This window comes from Centroberyx gerrardi, chromosome 15 (genome assembly GCF_048128805.1).
Source record: "Centroberyx gerrardi isolate f3 chromosome 15, fCenGer3.hap1.cur.20231027, whole genome shotgun sequence".
Lineage (NCBI taxonomy): Eukaryota > Metazoa > Chordata > Actinopteri > Beryciformes > Berycidae > Centroberyx > Centroberyx gerrardi.
Window position 1 is genome coordinate 20,877,345 of NC_136011.1, and position 26,126 is coordinate 20,903,470.

General features: G+C 45.6%; 1 protein-coding gene across 1 annotated transcript in view; it reads right to left on the reverse strand.

Annotated features, from left to right (window-relative positions):
- The window catches only part of lrpprc (leucine-rich pentatricopeptide repeat containing), a 59,520-nt gene that overhangs the window by 16,682 nt on the left and 16,712 nt on the right, over nucleotides 1–26,126 (reverse strand). The window contains exons 15-28 of the mRNA XM_078288867.1: nucleotides 25,708–25,735; nucleotides 25,133–25,190; nucleotides 24,019–24,125; nucleotides 22,516–22,593; nucleotides 22,141–22,212; nucleotides 21,632–21,745; nucleotides 21,318–21,448; nucleotides 20,918–21,003; nucleotides 16,117–16,324; nucleotides 10,023–10,147; nucleotides 7,642–7,748; nucleotides 1,918–1,986; nucleotides 1,717–1,807; nucleotides 688–830 (exon numbers count right to left, since the gene is read on the reverse strand). Of these exons, the coding sequence (XP_078144993.1) occupies nucleotides 688–830; nucleotides 1,717–1,807; nucleotides 1,918–1,986; nucleotides 7,642–7,748; nucleotides 10,023–10,147; nucleotides 16,117–16,324; nucleotides 20,918–21,003; nucleotides 21,318–21,448; nucleotides 21,632–21,745; nucleotides 22,141–22,212; nucleotides 22,516–22,593; nucleotides 24,019–24,125; nucleotides 25,133–25,190; nucleotides 25,708–25,735 (1,417 nt within the window). The remainder of the gene's footprint in view (nucleotides 1–687; nucleotides 831–1,716; nucleotides 1,808–1,917; nucleotides 1,987–7,641; nucleotides 7,749–10,022; nucleotides 10,148–16,116; nucleotides 16,325–20,917; nucleotides 21,004–21,317; nucleotides 21,449–21,631; nucleotides 21,746–22,140; nucleotides 22,213–22,515; nucleotides 22,594–24,018; nucleotides 24,126–25,132; nucleotides 25,191–25,707; nucleotides 25,736–26,126) is intronic.

The following is a 26,126-nucleotide window of genomic DNA, read 5'->3' on the forward strand; positions in this document are numbered from 1 at the left end:
CAAATTTCCTTCAAAAATAAAACCTTTTAGCTTTCACATGAATTGTCCTGCCTTTATAATTGAGTATGAGACCGCTGCATCTTTAACTGCTCAATTTATACTTTGAATTGGCTCACTGGAAAATGAGCTGTAGCAATTTGTTGAACCTTTATTTATCCAGGGAAAGTCGACTGAACACACTTGCCGTTTCCAGCGACACCCTGCTTCACATTCACATGGTGCCACCTGGGAGCTTCCCAGTACAACCACGGTCTTCTACTGGTGGCCACTGAGCAGCTGGGGGTTAAGTGCCTTGCTCAAGGGCACCTCAGCAGTGCTTGCTGAGGGAGGGGAGACCACCCACTGATGTTTTCACAGCCTGTCTTGGGATTCGAACTGGCGGCCTTCCCTTCACAAGCCTGCTTCTCTAACATCTAGGCTTCTGTCAACTCCATTTCACTGTGCTTTCAATGAGTATTTCAATGTAGGCATAAAAACTTTGAGGATGGAAATGTATACACGGGCACTTTTGTAACGTGCCTCTGTAACCATCGATGTTGAGCTTGTGTGTAAGTTTTACAGTTTCCAAGTTGTTTTTTTTCCCCTCGAGGACCTCAAAGGGTACTTCCTGGCCATCGTTCTTCAGAATACCGAATCCTTCTGTTCTGTTCTGTTCCTTCTCAAATTACAGGGCTGTATTTTTTTTACCTCAGGCACCTCGAAGGGCACCTCCTGTCCATTACTCTTCAGGATGTCTGCCAGCATACGCAGGGTCCGCTCCCTGGGAATGACGTTCTCCTCCTGCATCTTAGTCCACACTGCTTCTGCCTTCTGCCAGTTGTTCGTCTCCTCTGAAAACGACAACACACTCGAATGAGAAAAGGACTGCTCCCATCGTTCAACAGCACATATAGAACAAACTATGAGGCATTAATACATGTGTAATCTGTTACAGCTTCAAACAAAGCCTTGAGACAAAGAATCGTGTGTATTTCCAGTTGTATAGTCAATCCATATTGAATCTAGGCCAGCGCCAGAGAGTAATTTCTGACAATGCGCTCCGTGCTGAGAGAGGGCAGTCAAAGCACTAATCTGGTCAACTGACTGACCCTCAAGTATGCTGTAATTTAGGAAACACACTAACTAGTGGTGTGTGTGTGTGTATGCAGGGGAGTGTGTGTGTGTGTGTGTGTGTGTGTGTGTGGGGGGGGGGGGGCTGTAATGGGTTGACAATCAGCTTTAACACTCCAATCACAACTGTTATCTGCTCTACTCTTCACTACTGCAATCACACCATGTCTTCTGCTTACTTCTGACTGGCCCCATTCTCTGTCTCTTCCTCACACACACACACACACACACACACACACACACACACGCACACAAAAACACACACCCTAAGGCTAGAGCCCTGTACACACAGACAGATACACACACCCAGAGGTGGGAGGTCATAGCGGCAGAGGAGATTGGGGCTAAGTGGGAGGCCAGGGAGGGTAACAGAGTTGAAACACACACACACACACGAGATAAAGAAAGAGAGAAAGAAAGAAAGAGGGAAAAAGGGAACGAGAGAAACAAAGAGGGAAAGAAAGAGGGAGAGAATGAAAGAAAGAGAGAAAGAAATAGAAAGAAAGAGAGAGAAAGAAAGAGAGAATGAGAGAAAGGGAGAAAGAAAGAGAGAAAGAAAGAACGAAAAAGAGAAAGAAAGAAAGAAAGAAAGAAAGAACGACTTACTGCAGAGACGGAGGATATAGCTGTACATCTCATCTCTGTCACACTCGAACAGCTTGGCCGTCACGTCCACCATCTGCTCCAAGGCCTCCAACTACACAAACACAACCGTTTACAACTGTATATGGAATTTTTATATTTTTAATTCATTTATCCTTCCTCCCTGGCTTTAACTGTGTGTGTGTGTGTGTGTGTGTGTGTTACCTGGTTGCCAGTGATGCACTTCTCTGCATACCACTGCAGGCGTCCAGGCCTTGCCCTCAGCCCAGGAGTCTACAAAAGACAAGACAGAATTTTTAAAGCAAAGAAACAAGAGAGTAAATAAATATCAGTATCAAAAAACAGTGTCTAAAACTGAACAGCTGCCAGATGTGAATGTGTGTAACACGTCAGTTACACACAAAACATCAGTTGAACCCTGCCAGGAGTCTCTTACAACATCTGGCCTAAATCAAAGAATAAAAGTGGGATGTCGGTCGAATGTCAAATGAAATACAGATTAAATACTTGGATAACTTTATGGTCATAAAGCCACTGCATTATCTTCCAACTTAAAACCATAATGCATTATCCACAGGGTAACTGCCTATTGATCCATACTGGCCCATATAGGCTAAAGAGCTTTTTAAATATTGTTATTGATGTGCACTGTTTACAACCACATAACATGAATCAATATAGATGGATATATCAGTGGGTTAAAATCTTAAATGCTTCTGCACTGAGTAAGCTATTGTACGTATGTATTAGTGCATTGGTTTTACATCAGCATCACACTGATATATTTCCAGTAGCTTAAGCTTGAACTTTAAACTCATTTGCAGACATAAGAAATATGAAGTTGACATTTGTATGGCCTTAAATGGGCTTACAGAATATGGGTGTATAAAAGTCAAAGGCAAGTGCATCACTAGATAGATGCTATTAACTGGTACAGAGTGAAAGATGCTTAGGGTAGGTATATGGGTTTATGGCATCAAAGCATATTTGTATAGTCCTTTGCTTCACTGAGTTGATTCTGTGTGAACTGACATGAAGCTTATGCTCTAATGTTGTTTTTCATCACAAAACAAGACCCACTTCATCTCTTCAAGAAGTACCTCACAGCACTCTCTCTTCACTGAATCATATCCCTCTGCCCACATCTTCCTCCTCGACTCACTCTAATTTTCTCCCACAAAAAGAACCTGTTTCATCTCTCACCTTGGCTCCTATTTTCATTTCATTTCCTGGCACTTCTCTCTTACACGATCATTCTTTAGCTGCGGTGATATTGTCTGAATAGTGCGGCTCCGACCCTTGAAATCCCTCACTGTTGGTTGCTTGTAATGTTGGTGCTCTAGGAATTGAAGCGTATTCTGCTGTTGTCGCACTCATGCCAAATTGCTCTGGAAGACAGAGCCAATTAAACACCTAAATATGTACATGTAAAAATATCTTCATTTGAGCTGATTTGGAGGATGTTTTTCAAGGAACCAGGAAATGTGTATAGGCTTCATGTGGTAAGAAACTAACATATGGTTTGTTTGCCTGAAAGATTGCTGGGTCACAGGAGAAAACGGCAAAGACTTCTCACTGTAAACTCCATTCATACACCTTTTATTGCAACATTCAAGTTAAACATTGTCAATTAAAAGGTGCATGAATTGAGATTCAAATGCACTGGCTGTGTGGTCTCAACAGTTGTAAATGCTCCTTTTTTTGGAGTACTCACAGGACACAAAGAACATGTATGCGGGCAGATTGAGCGTGTGGGCTGACAAATAAGGGCTGACATAGATTGATCTGCAGGCTTGTGTAGCTAAAATTTAGCCTGATATGGGGGAGGCTAGATGATTATTATCATGGAATAAGAGTGATCAGGATTTCATCTGTCTCTTGGGACTACGCTGCTTTGATACAAACTGAATAAGACTGGGACTGAGAATCTCTCCCTCCCTTTCTTCATGGTAATCTGTCAGAGGGAAAGAGAGAGAGAGAGAGAGAGAGAGAGAGAGAGATCTGCCAGCAAGTTAATCTGAACTGGGATCAACGGTGCTCAATCCCCGCTGGCCTCTTTGATGGGAGCCCATCACACTGCGAGAGGGAGGGCAAGTCCAGAAAAGACGGGCTCAACCCGCTCTCTGCAGATCCCTTCCTGCTGTCATCCTCTCCTCTTTCAATCCTCCCTTCTCTCACCCCCCCCCCCCCCCTTTCCTCCAAATCTCCCCTTACTCCTCTTTCTCTCCCCCCTGCCTCTCCATCCCTCCTTTCCTCCATCCGTCCCAGGGAAAGGCATTATGTTCTTACCCAACCAGCCACAGAGACAAATTAAAATGTGTTGCACTCTCTCTCGGTCTGTCTAATCTGCTTAGAGACTAAGGCCCAGTGCAAGTGCTCCATCTTTTCCCTCGGATTCCCCTTACTTGGAAAAATCTCCCGGGCTCAAAACGGCCCTCGCACGTCTAGTCTCAAACACACACACACACACACACACACACATCCTTGGGCTTCTGAACCCGTCGAGACAAATCTTCCTAATCTGGGCAGAAACAAAATCCACTGGAATAAGAGGAGCACACACATATTTCACACACACACACACACACACACACACGGGTGGATCAAACAAATACAAAGAAACACAGCAGCAACAAATAAAAACCAACACACACTCTTATATTCACTTTCACAACGAGATAATGGAAAAAGGACAACTAGGTCAGATTATGAAGACAATCCACACACACACAGCAGAGTGGATTACAGTACACTACTCTGCCTTTTTCAGAGCCTTGTGTGGCCTTTTTCATCCTTACACACACACACACACACACACACACACACAGAAAAAGAAGACAGAACAGACTAGCACAATACAGTGGGGTAAACCTTGACCTCTTCTCACCTACACTTAACAAACCCTCTCCATCTCAATTCCTAATGTTCTAATTCCACTAATCACCTGGCCACTTAGTGCACACATACCTAAGCACACACACACACACACACACACACACACACACACACACACACACTCACGGCCAAACCCACCCCCGCAACCCCTCTCCCTAACACAAAAACACCTAATGGCACACCACTCTTTTAGCAATACTACCTAACCTTGACCATCACACACACACACACACACACGCACGGCGCACTAATAGCCCCGACCACCTGACAATCCTCTACCCTAACCATGACCATTTAGTACAAAATTGGCCACCTTTCTCTATCATTACATTTAATTAGCTGTGATTAATCAGCTGCCAATTATACCAAACACAGCCTAAAGAGAGACACCACTCTGCGCTGCCACTTGACGCTCTCACAGGGAAAAAGTATTGTGTGTGTGTGTGTGTGTGTGTGTACGTGAGTTATAGATACGTCTATCAAATGTAGCTATATAACCCCAATGCTATATCCATCGTCATGCAAGTATGATAAGTGACACGGGTCAGAAGTGAACTTGCTGTTCAGTGACCTCAGTTTAAACACCTGCATAGGTTAAGTGGGCCGGGGCTTTTGAAATCCAGCATCAAAGTGATATTTCAGGGGTTTATTTTTTACTTTTTAGTGAACATTTTCCAATAGATGGTAAACCGCTAATATTGTCTATTCTGGGGACCTTTAGTCACCGCCACCGCAAAACCAAACAACACATTTATGGCCAATGCCAACACATGTAAGAAGAAGACCTGCGTAATATAATTTCACTCTGGGTTCACAGTCATAATTTGGGAGGTTTTGCTTGTTTCCTATGATCGACATTGAGAGATGGGGGGGAAGAAAGCCTGAATGCAAGTAGTGACAGCGGATCCCCAGGTAGCTAATGTTGAAGACTGGCCGCTCTCGAACTTTGCAAGAGGTGGTGAACCCGAGTGGAGTATCGTTTTAAGGTCTACAGGTTTAACTTTAGAACTATGAGGCCATGACAGCCCAGCTGGATCGTACCTTCAAACTACCAACCCAACAGATGGGGCGACGCAGTTGAGCTTTTGTCCGTCTAACCAACATCTCCCTTTGACATCAAGGACACCGTGTACGTCTGCAACCCGTCTACAAGGCTACTGACTGCTCCAATCTCACACACCACTGGCACACAGCCGACTCTCTGTTATAAGTAGGATAACAGCCATACAATCTAGCATGAGTGGGATGAGAGCCACAATAACAACATGTCAATATTTAAGAGGGATTGGCAATCCTCAAGAGGGATAAATCCTTGTTTTAGTGCGGACCAGGAGACGAGAGAGAGAGACAGAGAGGGGAGATAGAGAGAGTTAAGGCATATTTTTTTTTTCAGTTTTGTTCTCATCCTGATCACACAATCAAATGGCCTTGTTTCCTCTGCTCTGATGACAGACTCATCCCCCCATCCGTTTATTCATCAATCTCTCCGTCCATCTATCCAGTCCCCGGCCTTTCCCTTCATCCATGTGAATATCGCTTCTTATCCATCCCCCTTGCCCTTCTCTCTCACTCACTCTCTCTCTCTCTCTCACACACACACACACAATAATCTACAGGGCTTAGAGCAGGAATAAAGATGAAGAAATATTCAGGCCAGATAGGCTACAATAACAATAAGAGTCGGCCATGAGGCGAGAAGTACAGAAGGGTGGAATAGCCAGTGGCGCAGCTATCTGCCCTTTTTTTTATTCAACTTTTTAACCAGGTAGCTTCACTGAAATAAAAAAAAAAAACAGCATCAAGGTTGCAGTCAAACAACAAAGCATAGAGAGCTCCTTATTGAGTCTGCTACATGATCCTTCATTGTCAGTTTAAACTCAACAGAGAGACCAGCTCTTTCCACTTTAAATCATTTTGAAGTGACTTCCATGAAGAGGGAGCAGAATACATGAAAGCACTTTCGCCTTATTCAGTTCTAACCTTGGGGATGGATAACAAAAACAAATCCTGTGACCGTAAACAGTGATTTCCACCAAGTTTAAATGACCGGCGACTCTCTGGAGGGAATTAAGAGGCTTTTTGACATTTACATGGTACTGCATGGATATGGCTGTACTAGGAAAGCAATTGAAAAGAAAATCCCCCTCTCACATTCATGAAAAAGGACAACATGCAAAACTCATTTCACAAAACCCCTCACACACACACACACACACACACACACACACACATGCAGACCAAAATATATAGGCTGGATACAAAGAGTTTGCACAAACTGAATCAACAAAGTGAATCATAGAGACACAAGCTCTCATGACCACACACACACACACACACACACACACACACACACACCATCTCCTGTGGCAGTCTGCTGTATTAAGACTAGTTGTTCCTGCTCAGAGCCGGGAGCTATCTTACAGATCAGCATGACTGGCAAATTAAAAAAAAAAGGCAACAGGCTTGCCCAGATCAATGCATAAACACAGTCGACCACAATTGCTAGTGTGTGTTGAAGGAGTGGAACTGAAAGAAAAGGTGGAGAAATGCAAAGAGGGCATAAAAAAAACAAACAGAAAATGAATGAAGCGTCTCAGAAGTGTCAACCCCAACTTGCCAAAAAATACTTTGCCGAGACTTTGAGGCGACTGAGAACCTCGGAATGGGAAGGCTTGGTAAAACGGGACTCTAGCTGATGACATTTTAGATAGATGCACTGCACTGGTATGAGTTTCTGTACCCATAAAATTGTGTCCCTTTACTGTTGGTAGTTTTTCATATATTAAGTGTTCCCTGTATTTTGTCCAACCCCTGTATATCGGTGTATAGTGATCAGTGAATGCCGTTCGCAGTCAAAAAGCTGTCGAAGAAACTTACTCCTCCAAAACAGTCAGCCCCTTCTGTTCTGCTGGAAAAATTTGGCAAGTTGCCTTTGGGAACTGCAGTGCACCAGTCTCAAGAAGATGCAGTGTAGCACAGCTCAGCCTAGTTCCCTAGGTACCTGTGTCTGTCTGTGTGTGTGTGTGTGTTTACCTCGATGATCTTGCGGGCCTCACGGTAGCGGCCCGTCTGCATGAAGGCGAAGAACAGGTCATAGAGCATGGTCATCTCTCCTCGCTCCTGACTCACAAAGTCCATGGCTAAAGACAAAGACAGACGGACACAGAGAGAGAGAATCAGAGCAAGAGAGAGGTCATGAGAATAAAATGAACAACAATGCATGCAAGGTGAACAAACACGCCACACACTCCATCCTTTCCCTGTGATTCCATTATTTGGCACACTGTCCCAAGCACAAAGCAGCCCTAGCAAGTCTAGTCTCAAACACACACACGCACACACACACACACACACATACACGTCCCGAATGAAAGCTTAAGCCCTCCGGTGGTAAATTTGCTAAAGCGCTCTGCTCAGCAGTTCAGCTCTAAATACTATCTCTGTCCAACAGCTTCAGGACAGGTGGGAAGCTGGCTGCCACACACACACACACACACACACACACACACACACACACACACATAAACTCAGTGCAAACGTTCAGTTATCCAAATGGACCTGCATATCCAAATAAGCCCTCTCTGTCTTACTTACTCGTGTTTGGAGTCAAAAGAAAGGACAATGTGGTGTTTTGAGCACTTTGGGCTTCATCTGTGTCTCACGATGGTTGATATGGTGGCTTGGCAACTAATCATTAAGAAACCACGTCATGGTCAACGCCTGATGCAGACAAGTTTATATCGATCCCCTGGTTAAGTTTTTGACATACACAACTTGCACGCTATTGGAATCCCTTAAGGCCCTAAGGAATTGGATGTGAGTCCTAATTTGAGGCTTCTGTGGCAGACAAGAAGCGGGAGAAAGGAACGGTTGAGTAGTTGAGTAGTCTTGGATTCCTGTAGCCTCTCTCTTGACAAAAACATCCAGATTAAAAGCATGCATGATCACTACTTGTGTTTCCAAAAACCTCACAGAATTTTTTTTTTTTTTAATGTTGATGCTTTGAAATGAAACCAAGGTCAGAGCTGCGAGTCGAGCTGTCGGGACAAGCCACTTCACGCTTCTAGTGTGCTTTGGGACGCTGGAAACAGCTGCAGTCTTTGAAAGTGTGAACGTCTGACGGTTCAAGTGCATTTCTGCTTTTATTTCAGAAGGTGCCATGGCAGCTTGGGAGTGTAATGCATTTTCATACAATTCATGCACCGTATCAATATGGGTCCGAATAGGGCAAGCCATGGTGCAGCCGGCTACACACCATGTACTCACAATGCCATCAGGGAAAGTATGGCTCAAGACTTATGCTGCATGTCATCCCTCTCTCCCACTGTAGAAGAGGGAGTAATAATCTGTTATTTCAAGACCCACTGGTTGCCATTGGTTTAGATGCTGGCCTCTGTCGAACAATCACCATGAATGTCATTTTACTTTTTGAGGGTGCAGCGACTGACTCGGCGGGGCTGTCACCTTTCACGGGGTTAGAGAAGAGGGTGGGAGGGCAGGTTGGATGGGAGAACGGGTGGAAGGGGAGGATGGGAGGGAAGGAGGTGGAGAGGTGCTCGACAGCAAGGATTCAACCTCGACGCACTCCAGAGCCACTCGCCCCTGTGGCACGTTGAACTTGACCTGCTCACCACGCCGCTGTCGGCATTATAGGGAGGCTGTTAAAAATGTGATCAGCTGACGTGCTTCAGCGCGACCCTGGCCTTTTCTCTTCTCACTCTCTGGCCCTCTTACGCACTCTTGGAATAGTAGCCGCTTGATATGCGTACGCTTAATGCAAACACTGCACAGGCACTTAACTTTCCCTTTCCCGCATGCACACTCTTGCCCACACATACAGATGACAGAGGGCTAGTGTCAACCAGGAAAAATAGGAGAGGTTCCACACAGTCTGAGTTGGATGAGCCTAAATGTTAGAATATAGCTGCCAGTAGCAGTAATAGCTGCTACTTTGAACCTTGATGAGGCTGTTGGGAAGTTTGGAAATTTGGACAAAACAATTTAAGGGTTGTGCTGTTTTTACAAGTCATAGATATATAAATTAACTTGGAGCCTCTTGTTGTGTGGGGAGCATTTGCAGAAAGTGAAATCATGCATGCACCTTATGTCGTTCATAATACAAGTTCCTAGAACCTGCAGCACTGATAACCGCCAGCACGGATAGTTGCATTTGTCACAAATTCTTCAGCAAAAGCTGGAGTTTGAAATCAGCGTGCTCAGGAATGCTAAGTAGTTAGAAATGTACAAGGCGGATGTATGGAGGGCTGGTTAAATATAAAGCTGCACGAAGAGTGGAGAACATACTGTAGATGGATGGATGGATGGACAACCAGACAGAAGAGAGAAAAAGACGAATCAATGATAGATAGATGGATAGATAGATAGATAGATGGCTGGATGGACAGATGTGTAACCTTTCTGCAGCAGTTCCGTGTCTCCTTTTTCCACCATGCCGACGATGATGTCGTGGATACGAGGCAGGCACCTGTAGCGCTTCTGACAGTCAATGGCTGCTTCTAGAGCTCCGAGCAGGTCCTCACTGCACACACACACACACACACACACACACACACACAGGGAAAGAAAAGGAAGAGAGAGCGAGTTAGGTGTCAGGTCCGTCCAATCAGACATGCACGGGACTGTGTCGGTAGAGAATAGAGGACGTGTCATGGGGCGTTAACCCCATGACCTGCTATTCAAGCACTCTGACCCACCACAACAATGCAGGCCTTTGAATTCATGACAGCACGACTATGGCAGACGAGGCCTTTGGCCCCAGTACATCATTCTCACACAATCGGGTACATGCATACACACACACACACACACACACACACACACACACACACACACACACACACACGCACCTACACACGCACCTGTCTGCCAGGGGCTAATGTCTCTTTGGACAGGCTTTTAGAGATGAAGCTAGGTAATAGACAGAAGGACTCATCTGATCTTTACCCTCTCTCCTCAGCTACCACCTTCCCTCCTTTACTCTCCTCTTTTGTCCTCTCTAGCCCCCCCATGACTCCTTCATCCTCCCCTCCTTTCGTCTTCTCTCATTTCCCTTTCAGCCTCTCTCCTCCTCTTCTCTCCCGTCTCCTCACTTTCTTCCTCCCCTTCCCTCTCCTCCTCCCTTCTCTCCTTTTGCTCTTTTAACCCCTCTCCTCCTCTCTTCACTCCTCTTCGCTCCCCTTCCTTTTGATTCCATGCTGTCAGCCCTCACTCCCCTCCAATGACCTCGCCCCCCAGCTGAGCAATTTAGCAGAAATATGGCAACAAAATTAGAGCCCCCCCCCCCCTAATCTCACTCCCTTCGTCTCATGTCATCCTTTTCTTGCTCAATCTAGCCTCCTCTCCCCCCTCTGCCCATCCCTCCCGAGCGAACGAACAAACAAAAGAGCGGGTTGGGAGGATGAGTGTTTCTGATGGAGTGATAAAGAGAGGGAGAGAGAAACAGAGAGAGGAAGAGGGAGAAAGGAAGTGAGGAAACGAGAGAGAGAGAGAGAGAAGGGGGAGGGAGAGAGACCACTTCAATCCCCTCTATTGTGACAGCGCTGCCATCAATCTGCTGATTGGGTAATTACCATGTCAATCACACAGAGGTCAAAGCAGATAGGGCACCCATGGGGGAGGAAGGGGGCAGAGTAAGTGAGTGAGAAAGAGACAGAGACAGACAGGAAGGGAGAGAGATGGATAGAGAGAGATAAAGAGAGAGCATGAACAGGTATAATTTCTGAAGTGTTTTCTCCTCTCATCAATTAGACAACCGTACGAGAGAAATATGCCCAAAAAGACCAACAATCTGGAGAAAAAAAAAAAAAAAAAGCGGAAAGAGTGTGACCTTGACTTCGGCTTCAGTGAGGCAGGAACGGAGGAGAGGGATGGAGGGAGGAGGAAGGGAGTGATTAGGGGTGGAAGGTAAAGAGGTCCGCTAATTGAAATGAAGAGGGACAACATTATTCAGCAGCGCCAGTCAAGAGGCTGTTCAACTGCACAACAGTCTGATTGAACAACAGAGAGAGAGAGAGAGAGAGTAGGGGAGAGAGACTGAGAGGAAGTGAAATGAGAGAGAGAGTGTGGGGACAAATTGAGAGGGGGGGCGGGGCGGGGGGGCCGGGCCTATGAAATTGCAAATTCCAAAAATTTGATGCGGATGAGAAAAAAGTGCAGACAGTCGATTTGTAATTACCGTAATGTGGCTTATATGCACAATTACCTTAACTGTTGTGGTGAACGCAACTGACTAGACTGGAGCCATTCCCACACACTGTAGGAAAAGCCCAGCAGTGCTAGTGGATGGGATTCAACACTCACTCTTCCACTCATTTCATCCCTCCATCTCTCCATGCATTCCAGCTCTCTTATCTGTCCACCTCATTCATTCATCCATCCATCAACCTCCTCCACACCTCCTTCCTAATGAGACATCTTTAAAAACAACACAAAAAAAAACAAAAAAACTCCCCATCACTCTTGGCAAAAAAGGGCCTGGTGTTGCAATTACACCCCCTCTTCTTTCCTCCCCTCTCCCCCTCTCTCCGCCCGCCGATCCACCCCAAAAAAAGAGCTAAGGATGTCGAAAGATGGATAATTTCCCCTAGGTACAATTTAACTGTCACTTTGCGTTGCCATTTACTGCGGCGCACAGCCCCGTTAATGTCCCCAACTTTGCATGTCAGCCACTTTCCAGCCAATTAAGCCCTGAAAAAATAACGAGCGCTTTGCGCGGTGGAAACCTGAAGGATTAGACAAGGAAGCTCATTTTGCCTCATCTCACTCCCCCTCTTTTTCTCTCCCTCCATCCCCCTCCTTTGTTCAGTGCAGATCAGCAGGCCTGTTATCAAGCCACTGTCCTCGCATTGGGGGAGGCCGAGGTGTGTGTGTCTCTCTATACGCAAATGAGAGTGTGATCATGACACCACTAGCCTGCTGTTTCAAGTGCTGAAGAATGGCACTTACAAATATTCACGCTAATACCCACACAGGTGAATGCGCGCATGATGCACACACCTAAAACCCTGATGAGTGTGTGTGCGCTGGTGTGTGTGCGAGTGTAAAGGTCTAAAGTACACAACCAGTTGAATAGTGCAGGGAGCTTTGTTGAGTTGGAGTAAATCATCTTGTGGCTTTCAACTTGCAACAACTCTCGCTTCTTTGGTCATCTATCTTTTCTTCTTTCCATCTTCTCAGCCTTTCACTCCTGTCTTCCACCTCTGGCTGCCTCCTCTCGTCTACTCTGGATTTTGCCCTACTCCATTTTCTCTTTTGTCCTCCTTTTTTTATCCTATTGCTTCTCTTTCTATCTCCTATCAGCAGTGAAATGCTCTCGTCTATTCATCTCTCCCGTCTCCTCTTCCCTCATTCTGGGCCCCACTTAAACTCATTGTACACACAGTAGAAGATGGTAGAAATGAGTGGGAGTGAATCAAGCATTTTCCATCCCGAGACACTCATCTTCTGTCAGCTCCCCTCCCCTCCAACTCCTCCTCATATTCTGTCTATCTCCACCGTGTCTCTCTCCGTCTTATCTTACATCTCCTGCCAGCTCCCCATTTTGTTGGACTCATTAGCATTTGCTGTCGCTAATCACCCCTATAGGGGTACGGCGAGGCGAGCTAGCTGCCTGGCTAGCGTAGCGGGTTAGCGCACACAATGCTGAGCGGACGGGCAGGGAGGCTAACGGGGCGGCGCGTATGACGGGCTGTCAAGGGCTAATCTGCCGGAGAAGTGTTCATTAAGTCATTAGCGCTGACGCGGCGATGAGACGGGCGCAGGCGGGAGTGATGCGCGCTTTGTCCTCTTTTATCGCTTCCCTCCATCCCTCCTCCTCCCTACCGTCTGTATGTCCGCTGACTGACGGAATGAAGAGGTGGAGAGAATGAAAGAGGATAAAGGATATAGAGAGGAGAGAAGAGCAAGGAGGTAGATTTAACGGGAGTCCGAGAGTCAAGCGTTGTGGTGCTCAAACCTGGCCGAGGCTTGGCTGAGCAAAGGGAAATGTATGCATCAGGGCCCAAAGTCACCACTGGAGGTACACGTCCAATTCCCAATACCTTTTATACATCTTCACAGTGACAAACATGAAAAACCCCTATTTCCCAAAAGCACTTTCACACCAAGGGTTTCATGATGGAACTAATAGCATCTTAAAATTTGTCTAGTCATATGTAGTTGCAGAAGCGGAGGGGCAAAGCGGTATTTATGATGCCGGGTTTTTTACAGAAAAGCTTCATTTATTCATTAACTGTTTGGGATTCATCTTCATACTTTAAAGACCCCATGAAATGGCATCTTTACTTCCTTGATTTGATGCATTTCCTGTTGAAACAGGATGATGGGGCGGGACATAATGCAGTGAGGGATCATTCAGAAGTCTAAACCAATGGAATATGAGACGGAAAGAGAAAAGGCAGCAGGGGCGGGATTGTTCAAAAATCTGATGGTTTTATTGGTTAGAAATTCATATTTACGCCTACTAGTGCAGCATCAGGTCACCATGAAAGTTTGAAAGTTCCTGTTTTCCAGGAAGTAAAAGTAATGGGAGTTCATTTCATGGGGACTTTAAAACTTATTAGGATTTGCACTAGATCTGGCCTGACTACCCTGTTTACTTTTCATTGTAGATTGTATATGCTACTACTTTCACAATTATTGAAAATGTATTTTTATCTCCCTGCTGTTTTGATATACTATATGTATATAAATTGGTGTGTAATTTCAGTCTGTAAATGACTGTGAAGCACTAATAAAAGCTACTACTACTACTTATTCAGTGCCTTAAAATCTTAGAAACAGCCACTTAGAGATGGGACATCCAGCCTTTACCTCACTCTTGCAAAGTAGGACCAGTTAAATGAAACTCAGCAAAGAGAGGGCACGCAGGTAGAAGAAAAAAAAGTCCTTTGCCTTGTATCGTTTGAAGCAAATAATCACTCAATGCAAGAGTTTGACCTATGCATAGACTATATGAGGTAAGCTGTAACTTTTATCGCTTGTAGTGATAAAAGCACTTTTTTTTAGTACTTTCTTTGCTTTTTTGGCTATTTCCTGGGTTCACTGGATGGACGGGATAGGGGGCAGAAAACCAGCCAGCCAAAAACACATATATATCCATATAATGCAATCCCCCATCTATACTGCAATTTCAAAACATTTCCCCATGTGAATGACGGCGGTAAAATGCCAGAAACTAGCTTGTTAACTTGTGTTCATGAGTGTGTGTGTCGTTTGGAGGGTCTACACTTTGCGCATGAACACTAGATGTGTAAACAGAGATGTGGTGAGCTGACGTGTGTGTGTGTGTGTGTGTATGTGTGTGTGTGTATTTTGGCTGCTGTTGATGACCCAGGAGTAAATTAGCCTGCTAATCTCACAGAGGCAGTGATTAACGAGTGAACCTGCAAACTCTGTTTGTGCCAGAGATCTGACTTACAGCAAAACAAACAGTGGCAGGGGAGCCTTGCTGTGTGCGTGCCTGTGTGAGTGTGTGTGTATACGAGCTTCGCGTGCAAAGGTGCGGACTTGGCCTACCTCTCCCACAGCATGTACAGTAGAGGTACACAGAGTGTGTGTGGGAGTGTATGTGTGTGTGTGGAGGGCCTCTAACAGTGCACTGCATGGCTGCGGTAAATCCAGCAATTAGTGCTCTGTACATAATTAACATGCTAATGAGTTGATCTACTTAAAAGCTGTTCTGACAAATAGAGCACGCACGCGCACACACACACACACACACACACACGCTGAATAGAGTCGGAGAGGAGGGGCTACACCAGTGACCTCGGGGCCAGTGTTTGGCGAAGTTAATTTGCATATTGGCATTATAGGGAAGAAACATCAATGGCAATTTCTAAAAACACACACACAGAGACACACAGACATACACACACACACACACACACACCACTACACCTTGGACTCAGAGTATGGGAGTGGGTGTTTGGAGAGATCGGGGCTGGGGGCATGGGAGGGGCAGCAGCTGGCGAATCCTCAAACAAACAAACAAAGCCTGGCTGTAACGCCCCCCACACACACACACACATACGGCATACGCGCATGCGTGCGCACACACACACGGGGCAATTTTCACATCCTCTCTCTGTCTGAATCGCTGACCCAGAATGTAACCCCAGCTATGATCATGGGGGGGGGATGAGTGACTCATTGAGACACACACACACACACACACACATACACACACACCTGGCAACTGAATTTGGCAAATAAAGAGACAAATCTGAAAACAAAGTGTGCTTGTTGGTTGGTTGATGGGGAACTTGGCAACTTCAGCCATGGATATAGAGCACACCATGAATGAATGCCTTAATATTATATTTGTTTGTGTCTATATGGCCAAAGCAAGTGTGTTTGTGCGTGTGTGTGCACATTATGTTCACAGGCATCTGTCTTTCTGCGAGTGTGTGTTTTGTGTATAATTTGGGTGTGTACTGTTTGTGTGTCAGTATTTCTGTGTTCTAGTGCACATCATATATCTGTCTGTACCTGTCCAGGTAGGCGGTGATCAGTGGGGAGCAGAGATTGGCGGTGGGCTTGGCCAATCCCAGGGTGAAGATGGTGTCCTGGAGCCGGCGGACGGTGGCGGGGCCGCCCTTGGCCACTGCGGCGTTGAGCATGTGGAAGAGCATGGTGACGTTTACGTCGTTCACCGCCACCTCTTTCTCTTTCATCTCCTTTAGCAAGTCCACTGCCTCTGTGATGGAGGGAAGGAGGGAGAAAGGCAGAGAAGGTGTGTTATGAATGTGAAAAAATGTTAGGTTTGCATCGTTTATTGCCATCTTTTGCTCCTCCATTTCCCAACATGTATGGTGCTTCTGTGATGGATGCAGGGACAAAGTCTTAGACATGTGGCAAAATGTGATGGCATCTTTGTCCTGAAGTCCACTGCCTCTCAATAGAAGGATGAAGTGATGACCGATAGTGAGGGAGAGTAAGTCGGAGGTAGAGGCAAAGAGAAAAATCAACAGAATGAGAGAGAGAGCGAGAGAGAGCGAGAGAGAGAGAGCAAGAGAGAGAGAGAGCGAGAGAGCGAGAGAGAGAGAGCAAGAGAAAGAGAGCAAGAGAGAGAGGCGGGCAGAGCTTGGCTGGGAGAGAGCAGGGTGTGTGAATATGATAAAAGGCCCCTTTAGCTAATTCCATGTGGGGAAAACAAACCCATATTAAAACAGCATTTTGCGCCCAGCAGGGATGCAAATCCAACCCCGTATAATGCCAACTCGGCGCTAATTGCTACTTGCGGTTTTCTAAACGAGACTACAATTACCGGACCCCTACAATGGAGGCCGGCTTTTTGCCGTGGCCGTGTGGAAAGCACTTGGGGGGCTAAATTATAGGTATGCGGCGACGAGGGCCCGCCGTGGCCCCAGTAAGACCCCAGCAAGCGGGATGAGGGGTGGATTGGTTCGGTCAAGTCCAGCCGGTAATGGAGGGCTTTTTACCGGGCCACGCGCCCATCTGGCCAACGCTAGGGGCTAAATGGTGTAGAGGGAGTGTGTGTGTGTGTGTGCGTAGCTGTGGTATATCGGGGCGAGGTTATTAAGATGTGTTTACTGTCTATTTAGACAGCAGCTAATGGGCTGACAGCGATACAGCCGCTCTCCACCACAGATACTAATCTATACTGCCTGACCAAGAGAAAGGGAGAGAGAGAGGCACAGAGAATATGGGTGGATAATGTGCAGGCACAGACACACGGGACGAAATGGCCAGAGGCACGGTGAGCAAAACCTACGATTGCAGAGCAGGGCTTGGGACCTTGCTCAAAATTATGAGTGAGGAACCTGGTTAGGAGCCCATTTAGTTCACTCGACAAAAACGCTCGCTCTTTATAGTGGTGAGAATCACAACAGGCACAAAGGCAGAGAAAGTTAACACAAAGTGAGTGCACGTGGGTCTAATGATACTAACACCTACGTAGCTAGTAATATAACAAACCCCTCAAACAAGAGTGTCACTCTCAATTGGGAACACACATAGCACACACACACACACACACACACACATGTGGGCTGAGGGACAGGGCCACTGGTGAGTGCTTTGGCATCCTAATTCGAGTCTGTCTCTCCATCTCTCCACCTCTCTCTGCCAGTTGTTATGGCGATGGGAACCAAAGGCTGTCACAGATTTAATGGGACAGGGGAAAATAGGAAGGGGGGGATTTAGAGGAAGGGAGGGTGGTGTAGGGGCGTCTGGCAATGGAGGATGCACTGGTAAAGAGGGGGGAGATGAAGGGAGGAGATGGAGAGGAAGAGAGGAAGTCTGAGAGGGCCAGGTTGGCTTGGTTGGATGAGGACTTGAAAACAGAGGGGAAGATGATCGAAAAGGGGGAGACCTTCAAGTTACCAGGTTTTCCTTCACCATGTTTTTGTTTTCTGATCATTTTTCAGATTCCGATTCAGGATCAGCCCAGTGCCCTACTTATATTTTTGTGGAAAACTTATCCAGGAAGCAGCTCTTGTCAAATTACTAGAATTCTGATACTATATCTTATCTGCAATCTAGAAGTTAAAAGGGCCTGGTGATTTTTTTCCCGACTTCCCTGCCAAGTAAGGAGAGTTTCTTTCATAAGGATAGCACCTATATTTGACATTAGTGGTGTGACACAGACCCAAGTTACAGCTGTCAGTTCAGTAAGAATTAGGATAGCCGATTGCAAACCTCTAATTTCACGAGATCACATCACTATGCAGCCGTGCTCAGCCTCACAGTGTCTCTCACGGTTTACTGGCTTGTATTTCTGCATTTATTGACATCTGCAGCCACATTATCTTTTCAGATTTTTCCCCTTCAGTGTTTACATTTTCTCATATGTCCCCGGTGGCTAATTGCATCTAGACTATGTAGAGTTCCCATTATGGAGTGAGCCGAACATCCAAATTGGGCTAGGAAGAGCCAACAGCAATCTGAGCAAAATATGAAGAGCAATGTAAATAAACGGAGAGAAAGAGACAATAAAGTGGACAATGTTCTACATCTTGCATGGCTAGATTTATTTAAGTCAGATATTTTCAGGCCAAGTATGGATGCTCAGTGAAAAAACATATGACCAGAACTCAAAAATCACACTGAAATAACTACCTGAACCAAGGTTATAGGTAAAACAATCTGATCCCAGACAGCGATGTCAACAATGGGCCTGATGACCTGACCTGTTGGGCCTGTGTCTCAGTACGGATGCACTGTATCTCTGTCTCTCTCTCTCTTTCTTTCTCTCTCCATGTCTCCCTCCCTCCCTCTATCCATACCTCTCTCCATCACTCTCTGACAGACCCGCTAATCACCGAGACCAATGGCTTGGAGTTGATCTGCCCAAATGGAGCTACACCAGCCAACATCGCTCCGTCCAACGTCCAACCCTCCCTCCCTCTTCCTCCCTCCATCTCTCCCTTCATCTGTCCGTTTAGCCAGTATGCATATCCATCAGCTCAGCCAACCATCGCAGCCAGCATAGCGAGCCAGACCGCACACACACCCAGGGATGCGGAGGCAGACAGGCCAGGTAAACAAACATCACACAGCCCATTGGTTCATCTAATGTTCCACGGCTTGACTGCTAGCGGTGTCTCTCTCCCAACACACACACGCACCACCAAAAGACTCACAGCACCAAAGAAGAGTCCAGGGGCATCTGAAGCCAGGACAAGTTGTGTTTACCAAAGTGGGTGGATGGATAGACGGAGGGAGAGAGGCAAGGGCAGGTCAAAGAGAGTGTTGGCGATGGAGGAGAGGTATATAAAAAAATGGAGGGAGAGAGGCGAAGGGGTTGGTTCAGTGGCCAGTGAATTGAGCTCAGTTGGTTCACCAGGGCAATGAATGGATGGCTGGACAGATGCACTCATATAGGTATGGGAAATCACTTGGATACTTTGGGGTATTGGTATCAGCAAATATATCAGCAAAAAGTATGAAAATCTGATGTCAAAAACCAAAGCAATGCCAAAGTAAGACCGCATTTTTTACACAAAGTTTTTCTAGGTCTTTCTAGTGGATAATATTGGATTATACATCAATAATTTTTGTCCAGTGACCCAAACACAATGGTCTGAGTCTACAGCATTCAATACAAAGTACTGACCAGCACTTAAAGTTTAGCAGCAGTGGAAAGAGTTGTCTTAGTGCATCCCTACACAGATGAATGGAAAGTTAATTAATGGATAGTTGGACCAATGGTTAGACGGATGGACGGATGGACAGATGGAGGTCTGGGTGAATGTGGGGAAAGTAAGATAGAAGGACGGGGATAGAGGTAAACGGTGAGCAGCAGAGGTGACAGAATAAGTGTTGGAAGGAGAGGAAGGAATTAAAAAGAAAGTTGAGAGAGGAAAGGTGGAAGGAAGGAGAAATAGGGAAAACATCAACAAAAGGATGGAGGAAGAGAGGGAGAAAGTTGCTTGGAGAGGTGGACTGGGGGGGGGGGGTGTATGAAGCAAGGGTAAAAACAACAAAGCCATTAGAGAGGGTGAGAAATAAGGAGAGATGCCAGGAGGCATGATCTTCAAGTGGGCCTGGTGTGTGGTGGGAGCCAGGCGGACTAACGTCTGGGTGGGGGCAGGCTAACATCAAGGTTAGCCATGTGTGCTAATGTGGATGACAAGCGTCCCCTCCATATGCACACTCTGGCTAATGGCAAACGCGTTAGCACCGCCTATACACACACGGACACACACACACACACGCGGACACACCAACCGTCGTCCCCACCAAATGCCTTTTGCTTGAATTCACATGCAAATTTGCGTGTGGCTGTGTGTATGTGTGTGTGTGTGAAATGTTCAAGCACTTTGGCGGACATGATCTGCCATTAGCATCAAGGCGGATTTCAATAATTCTGGAAAAATACACACAGTCCTGTAATTTTCCCCCTCTCTCATTTCTCACTGACGCGGGTGTGTGTGAGGGGGGCGAACGAGAGAATGACACGCATCGAGACGGAGAGAGAGCGGGTCAGATAGAGAGACGGAGAACAAGACGGAGGGATGGGGAGGAGAAGAGAGGCGAGGATAGACAAGGGAAACATTTTGCCTGTCATTGTGTGCACAAAGCAGAGCGGCAACACTGATGGTAATTGGGTCTTCGATGGGCTGAAGGAAACCCACCGTAGCATTCTGAAAATGGCTGGCTAATGTGGTTTGAGGGAAGGAGAAAGACAGATTGCGACAGAGTCAGCGGCACACACACTTGAATGCGTGCAAGCTCAAACACACACACACACACTCACACTTTGAGGCCTTTGAAGCCTTTGGCCAGGCTTACTGTCAGAGAAAGAGGAGGGAAGGGAGGAACTTACCCTCCACTCTGCCATGCTTGGAGAGGGCCTTGACCATGGCGATGTATTTACTGGCATCCAATGCTATTGATGAGTCCTTACGACTCCTGGAGACAGAGAAAGAGGGAGACAGACAGAGACAGAGATTAATGCATTCCACTTACAGTAACGCAACTCATCTAGTGTACTTTCTTCTGCTGGAGTTCAGTCTCTGACGCTGGAGCCAGGAGAGCAGAAGTGAGGAGAGAGAAGGAAACAAGCGATGAAGAGGAGAGAGGTTCTTGTGTTTTAGCCAGTCAACAGAGTGGCTGGACCCTGCATTAACGTCTCCCCTAATACTGCTCATGTTAAACTTTAATGGCCTACTACTGGTCATAACACTGCCCTGTCTGAGTGTGTGTGTGTGTCCTACTCCACTCACAGCTCCCTCTTCAGGCTGAGCGCCTCCTCCACATTGTCGTGACGACAGCAGAAGTTGATGAGGGTGGCGTAGCCGGCGGCTGTCATCTCCTCCTCATGCTGCTGCTTCAGCTCAAGGGCGCGCTCCAAGTTCTGATTGGACGAGAAAAAAACAAAAAAAAACGATCATGCTTCCGTTTTGTATCAGACATGTGAAAATCATCTCCTGACGGGACTAACAGACAGATTTTTGATTGACAAAGAGACTAAATTAAAGGATTACACCAAGTTTTGGGGAGGTTGGCCTGTTAAAATCATAAAATCAACCATGCCTACCTCCTCTGCACACAGTGTCAGGATGGCTTGTTTGAGTACGGCGCCTATTGGTTTGTTCTCTGCTTTCAGTTCAGCCAGTTTCTTCTCCAGCAAAAACACTTTGCCCTCAATAGCCTGATGGAGAGAGAGAGAGGGGTGTTGGACAAAAGCACACACTTATGCACATGTACATACGTGCATGCACACACATACACAAGCACATGTCTATAGTTTTTATCTAAAATGAAACCCACCATTTGAAAAATGTGATACAAATTATGGTACTTTTTAAAAGGATATTATGTATATTAAGTCCTTTATTGAAAAAATGGCAACACTTTAACCATCTAGATCCTCAAGATTGTAGAGGATGAGGGTGAATCTCAAGCAACGATTTTTTCCCAAACAGGTATACAGCATTTTGGAGTAAAATACTTTAAATCCATTATATAGCATTTATGTAGCATTATATAGTGTTTTATATATCATGTATCCATTTGTCACTCTCATGTGCACACTGTCCTACTCACAGTGACTCGGGGATCAGCTAGCACAGAGCCGTTGGATGGCTGGTCTTTGGGGCCCACCAAAGTCATCACATCCTGACACACAAACAGATTACATTTGAGAAGTGATGATAACCAGTAAAATACTACATCTACATCCTTAGGACTGCTATCAAAACATTAGAAAACCTATAGTAAAAATAGATCCTCAATGTCAAAAATTAACTAATTCTGGTAAAATTCTGGCTGTGGTTCGTCTACTCTACCAATGCCTTTGTTAGATAACCAAGCATCTATTCTAAAATTCACGAATGATACTCTATTTTCCTGCTATGCCTACAATAGAAAAATATGACAAAACACAAGAAATCAGGACAGTGGTGTCGTCTGCCTCTGTACCTTGATGAGCTCCGGGACGTGGTAGGAGTCCAGAAGGTTCCTGATGCCTCTGCAGATGTTTCCTGAGATGGTTATGTTCTGGAGAGGGCAAAGGAGAGGAAAGGAGAGGAGAGGAGAGGAGAGGAGAGGATGAGAAATCAGTGGATCAGCAAAGCACTCATCAACTCTTAGTACACCAGGACCAGGAGCTGAACCTGTTGAATTGTGGGTTAAAAGGTCATGACTAAGGCCTGCAGGGCTGTGCTTTGGGTTGAATTTTGCAACATTTTTTTTTTTTTTCCCCAATCAGTGCCACTAAAAACCCAACCAAGTCTGAAATTTTGATTCCTAAATTTCCTTAAGAAAAAATAATATTAAAAGGTAATGTTTTGTGTTTTCTAAAGCTATTCACCAACTAGTGTTAAAAATACAGTAAGCCGATGCATCAGCCTACACAACCCAAAGAAGAAAATCACTGAATTAAACGTGCTTCACTTTGTCGCAGTTCGAATGATAGCCAAATGTAATGAAAACAAAGTAGGAAACTGTCTCAGGTAAGTAATAATTTCAGTATGATTTATCTTAGAGTTAAGCTTGGAAAAAGATTTAAAAAGTGTCATAGACCTTGCCTGCGCTGTTGGAAATATTGCAATTTCAAGTTTAACACAGATAAATTTCACTTGGAAAGTGAAATGTATCAGAATTTTTGATTTTGATGATATACTTTTGTGTGAGGATGATTTCAGCAGAAAGAGGCCACTATTAGCCCCAACCCGACCTTAATTAGTTAAAAAACTTTTATTGAACAGTCAAGATAATTATACAATAATTAAATAATTAATATTCTGGGCTTTTCTAGTGATCATCTGACTCATAGTGGTTCCAAATTGGGCCAAAAAGGAATTTTGTTGAACTCCAAACAGCCAGTTAAGATCTGACCTTTAACCAATAACTGTAAAACATGGATTTATTTTCTCCAACATGTCTGGCTGTCCCAACCCCAAAAATTCAACCACCCAGCCCATTACCCTTCAGAAATGGAACACAGAGAAGCAGTAGTGTGTGTGTGTGTGTGTGTGTGTGTCTATACATGCATAATCCAACTCTCATTACACACTGCAGATCATCTCAGATCAGCGTGTGTGTAAGCTGGGTTGAAGTGGGACAGTTATGAATGAACTGGATATACTGTATTTTAGTCTATGCATGTGTGGTGTGTGTGCTTGTGACATCATCCCACAGTCTGTATGAACTGGTGAAGGTGTGTGTGATTTGTGTGTGCACACTTCATCATCCCACAACGTGTATGTTTACGTATGTGTGCTTATTCATCATCTTAAACTCTATATTTGTGTATTTGTGACACAACAGCAATGTGCATATCGTCAAGTAACTTCTGATTATTTAACATGTGACTGTGTGTATCCACCGTCCTTGTGTGTGTGTGTGTGTGTGTGTGTGTGTGTGTGTGTGTGTGTGTGTGTGTGTGTGTGTGTGTGTGTGTGTGTGTGCATGTGCGTGTACCTGGGCCTTTAGCTGACTGAAGAATTTCCTCAGTTTTTCTTCCTGTGCCTGCACCTCATTCTCCGGCATGTTGTCGATCAGGTTGTACAAGAAGAAGGCTGCTGCCTCTGGAAGGGGACAGACACACACACACACACACACACACACACACACACACACACACACATACACACAGAGCAATTGTCTTGGGAATGTATTTCATTTGCCACCGTGTCAGTCACTGAATCCATTTGTGCATTTATACAATTTTTCTGTAACCTCTGAAGTGTGTGTGTGTGTGTGTGTGTGTTCCTGTTCTGCTGACAGAGGCTGCTTTCGGCCGGGAGTGTGAGTGAATGTGCAACGGCCAGCAGTGACAGCCTCCCCCACTCCCACACACACACACACACACAGACGTCGGCTAACGGGATGTGACATGGATAACCGTCTCCATCGCTCCCACCAGCACACACACCAGTGCGGGGGGTCAAGCCCACGCTCTGTGACACACACGTTGACACGGAGCGACACCAACGCTCCACACACACACTGTCAGATCGGAGACGCTGCCCAGCAATGACACACACACACACACACACACACACACACACACACTTTAACTACTCAGCGCTGTGTCAGCAGCCAGGCTCCATTTCCTCTGACAGAGAGAGCAGGTCTCTCGCTCACACACCGACACACACACCTAGAGCACGCTAGACATAAACACACACAGGCTTCATAACGCAAAGTGAGCCGGTCAGCAGTCTACTGCTACTGAGACTGCAGATATACACAAACAACATGAGCACACACACACAAACACACACACTGGGCATTTGTCTGTCATCTGAATTATAGTTGCAAGGTTACTGCTACAGAGACTGCAGATATACATGTACCACAGACATCAAAACGCACACTCGACGTTTGTCAACCACGGTAGTAGTCACATGTCTGCTAGTCAGAACGCTGATATATGATAGACGATACACACACACACACACACAAACACCCACACCCTCCTCCCTCCCACTCTCTGCCTCTCCAACACACACATCTTGCTTACAAAAAGAGACTGTCAGATATGAATGTCTTCCCTTGTCAGCGAGCGCAGTGTGTATCAGTGTGTTCTTACCAGACGGCCTGGAGCCTCCCTTGGAGAAACGCTCCTCATTGTACAAGAGCTCAGTAATCTGGGAACCGAAAACGCATAAATTAGACACACACACACCGATATTTAACTGTATAGCACAATTGATAAAATATGGCATCAAAACTGCCAGGGTTAGGGGGTCAATTCCCCCCAGGCCATCCATCCTAAAAGTGTATAAGCTCACAGTGCTACAAAGAAGATTTAGGTGGCAGATGGCATTTGTCATATTTGATATATTCTCACCAAATGTGATTATAACTGTTTCATGGCTATCCCATAACATAAGGAATAAGGCACCAATAGAAAACTGAATCTTTATCCAATGCCCCGAGGACTAAAAGGAGCATTTTAGAGTTTATTTTACACTTTGATTAATACCCGTTTTCACAGAGGGAATAGAGCATCTGTGTAGATTTTGTCATCTAGGCCCAATATTTACTTGGCTTTGCAATTGCTTTCAGCTATAGAACCATTTTTTAAGAAATCAGAGCCCAGAAAGCCTGTAGATCATTTACCACAGACACACAGACACACACACACAAACACCGGAGTCTTACCTTGACCATGCTCTCCACATCAGAAGACCTGCAGGGGGCAGTAGAGGACAAGACATGAGCGCCCAGCTAACTCACCGGGGGTCAACACACTAACATGTCAGGACTGAGGTGCAACGTGCTCACAAGTGCGGGGAAATTTGGCTTTTAGATTAAAAACACAAAAAAAAGGGCATCCAAGTTTTTGAACCCTCAACTCTTAAAGAAATACCCAGCATCCCCCTGAATGAATCTCCTTCTCCCATATCTTCCTCCTCTATTTGTTCCAATTTACTGAAAAATAAAAAGACAAGCCCTTCAACCTCTATCTTTAGCTCTCATTTCTCCTCTATTCCCAAGCACTTCTCTCATGCATGATCACTGTAGGATATCGTCATATTTTGTCACAATATTGTCACATGAATATTGAGGAATTGAACTTT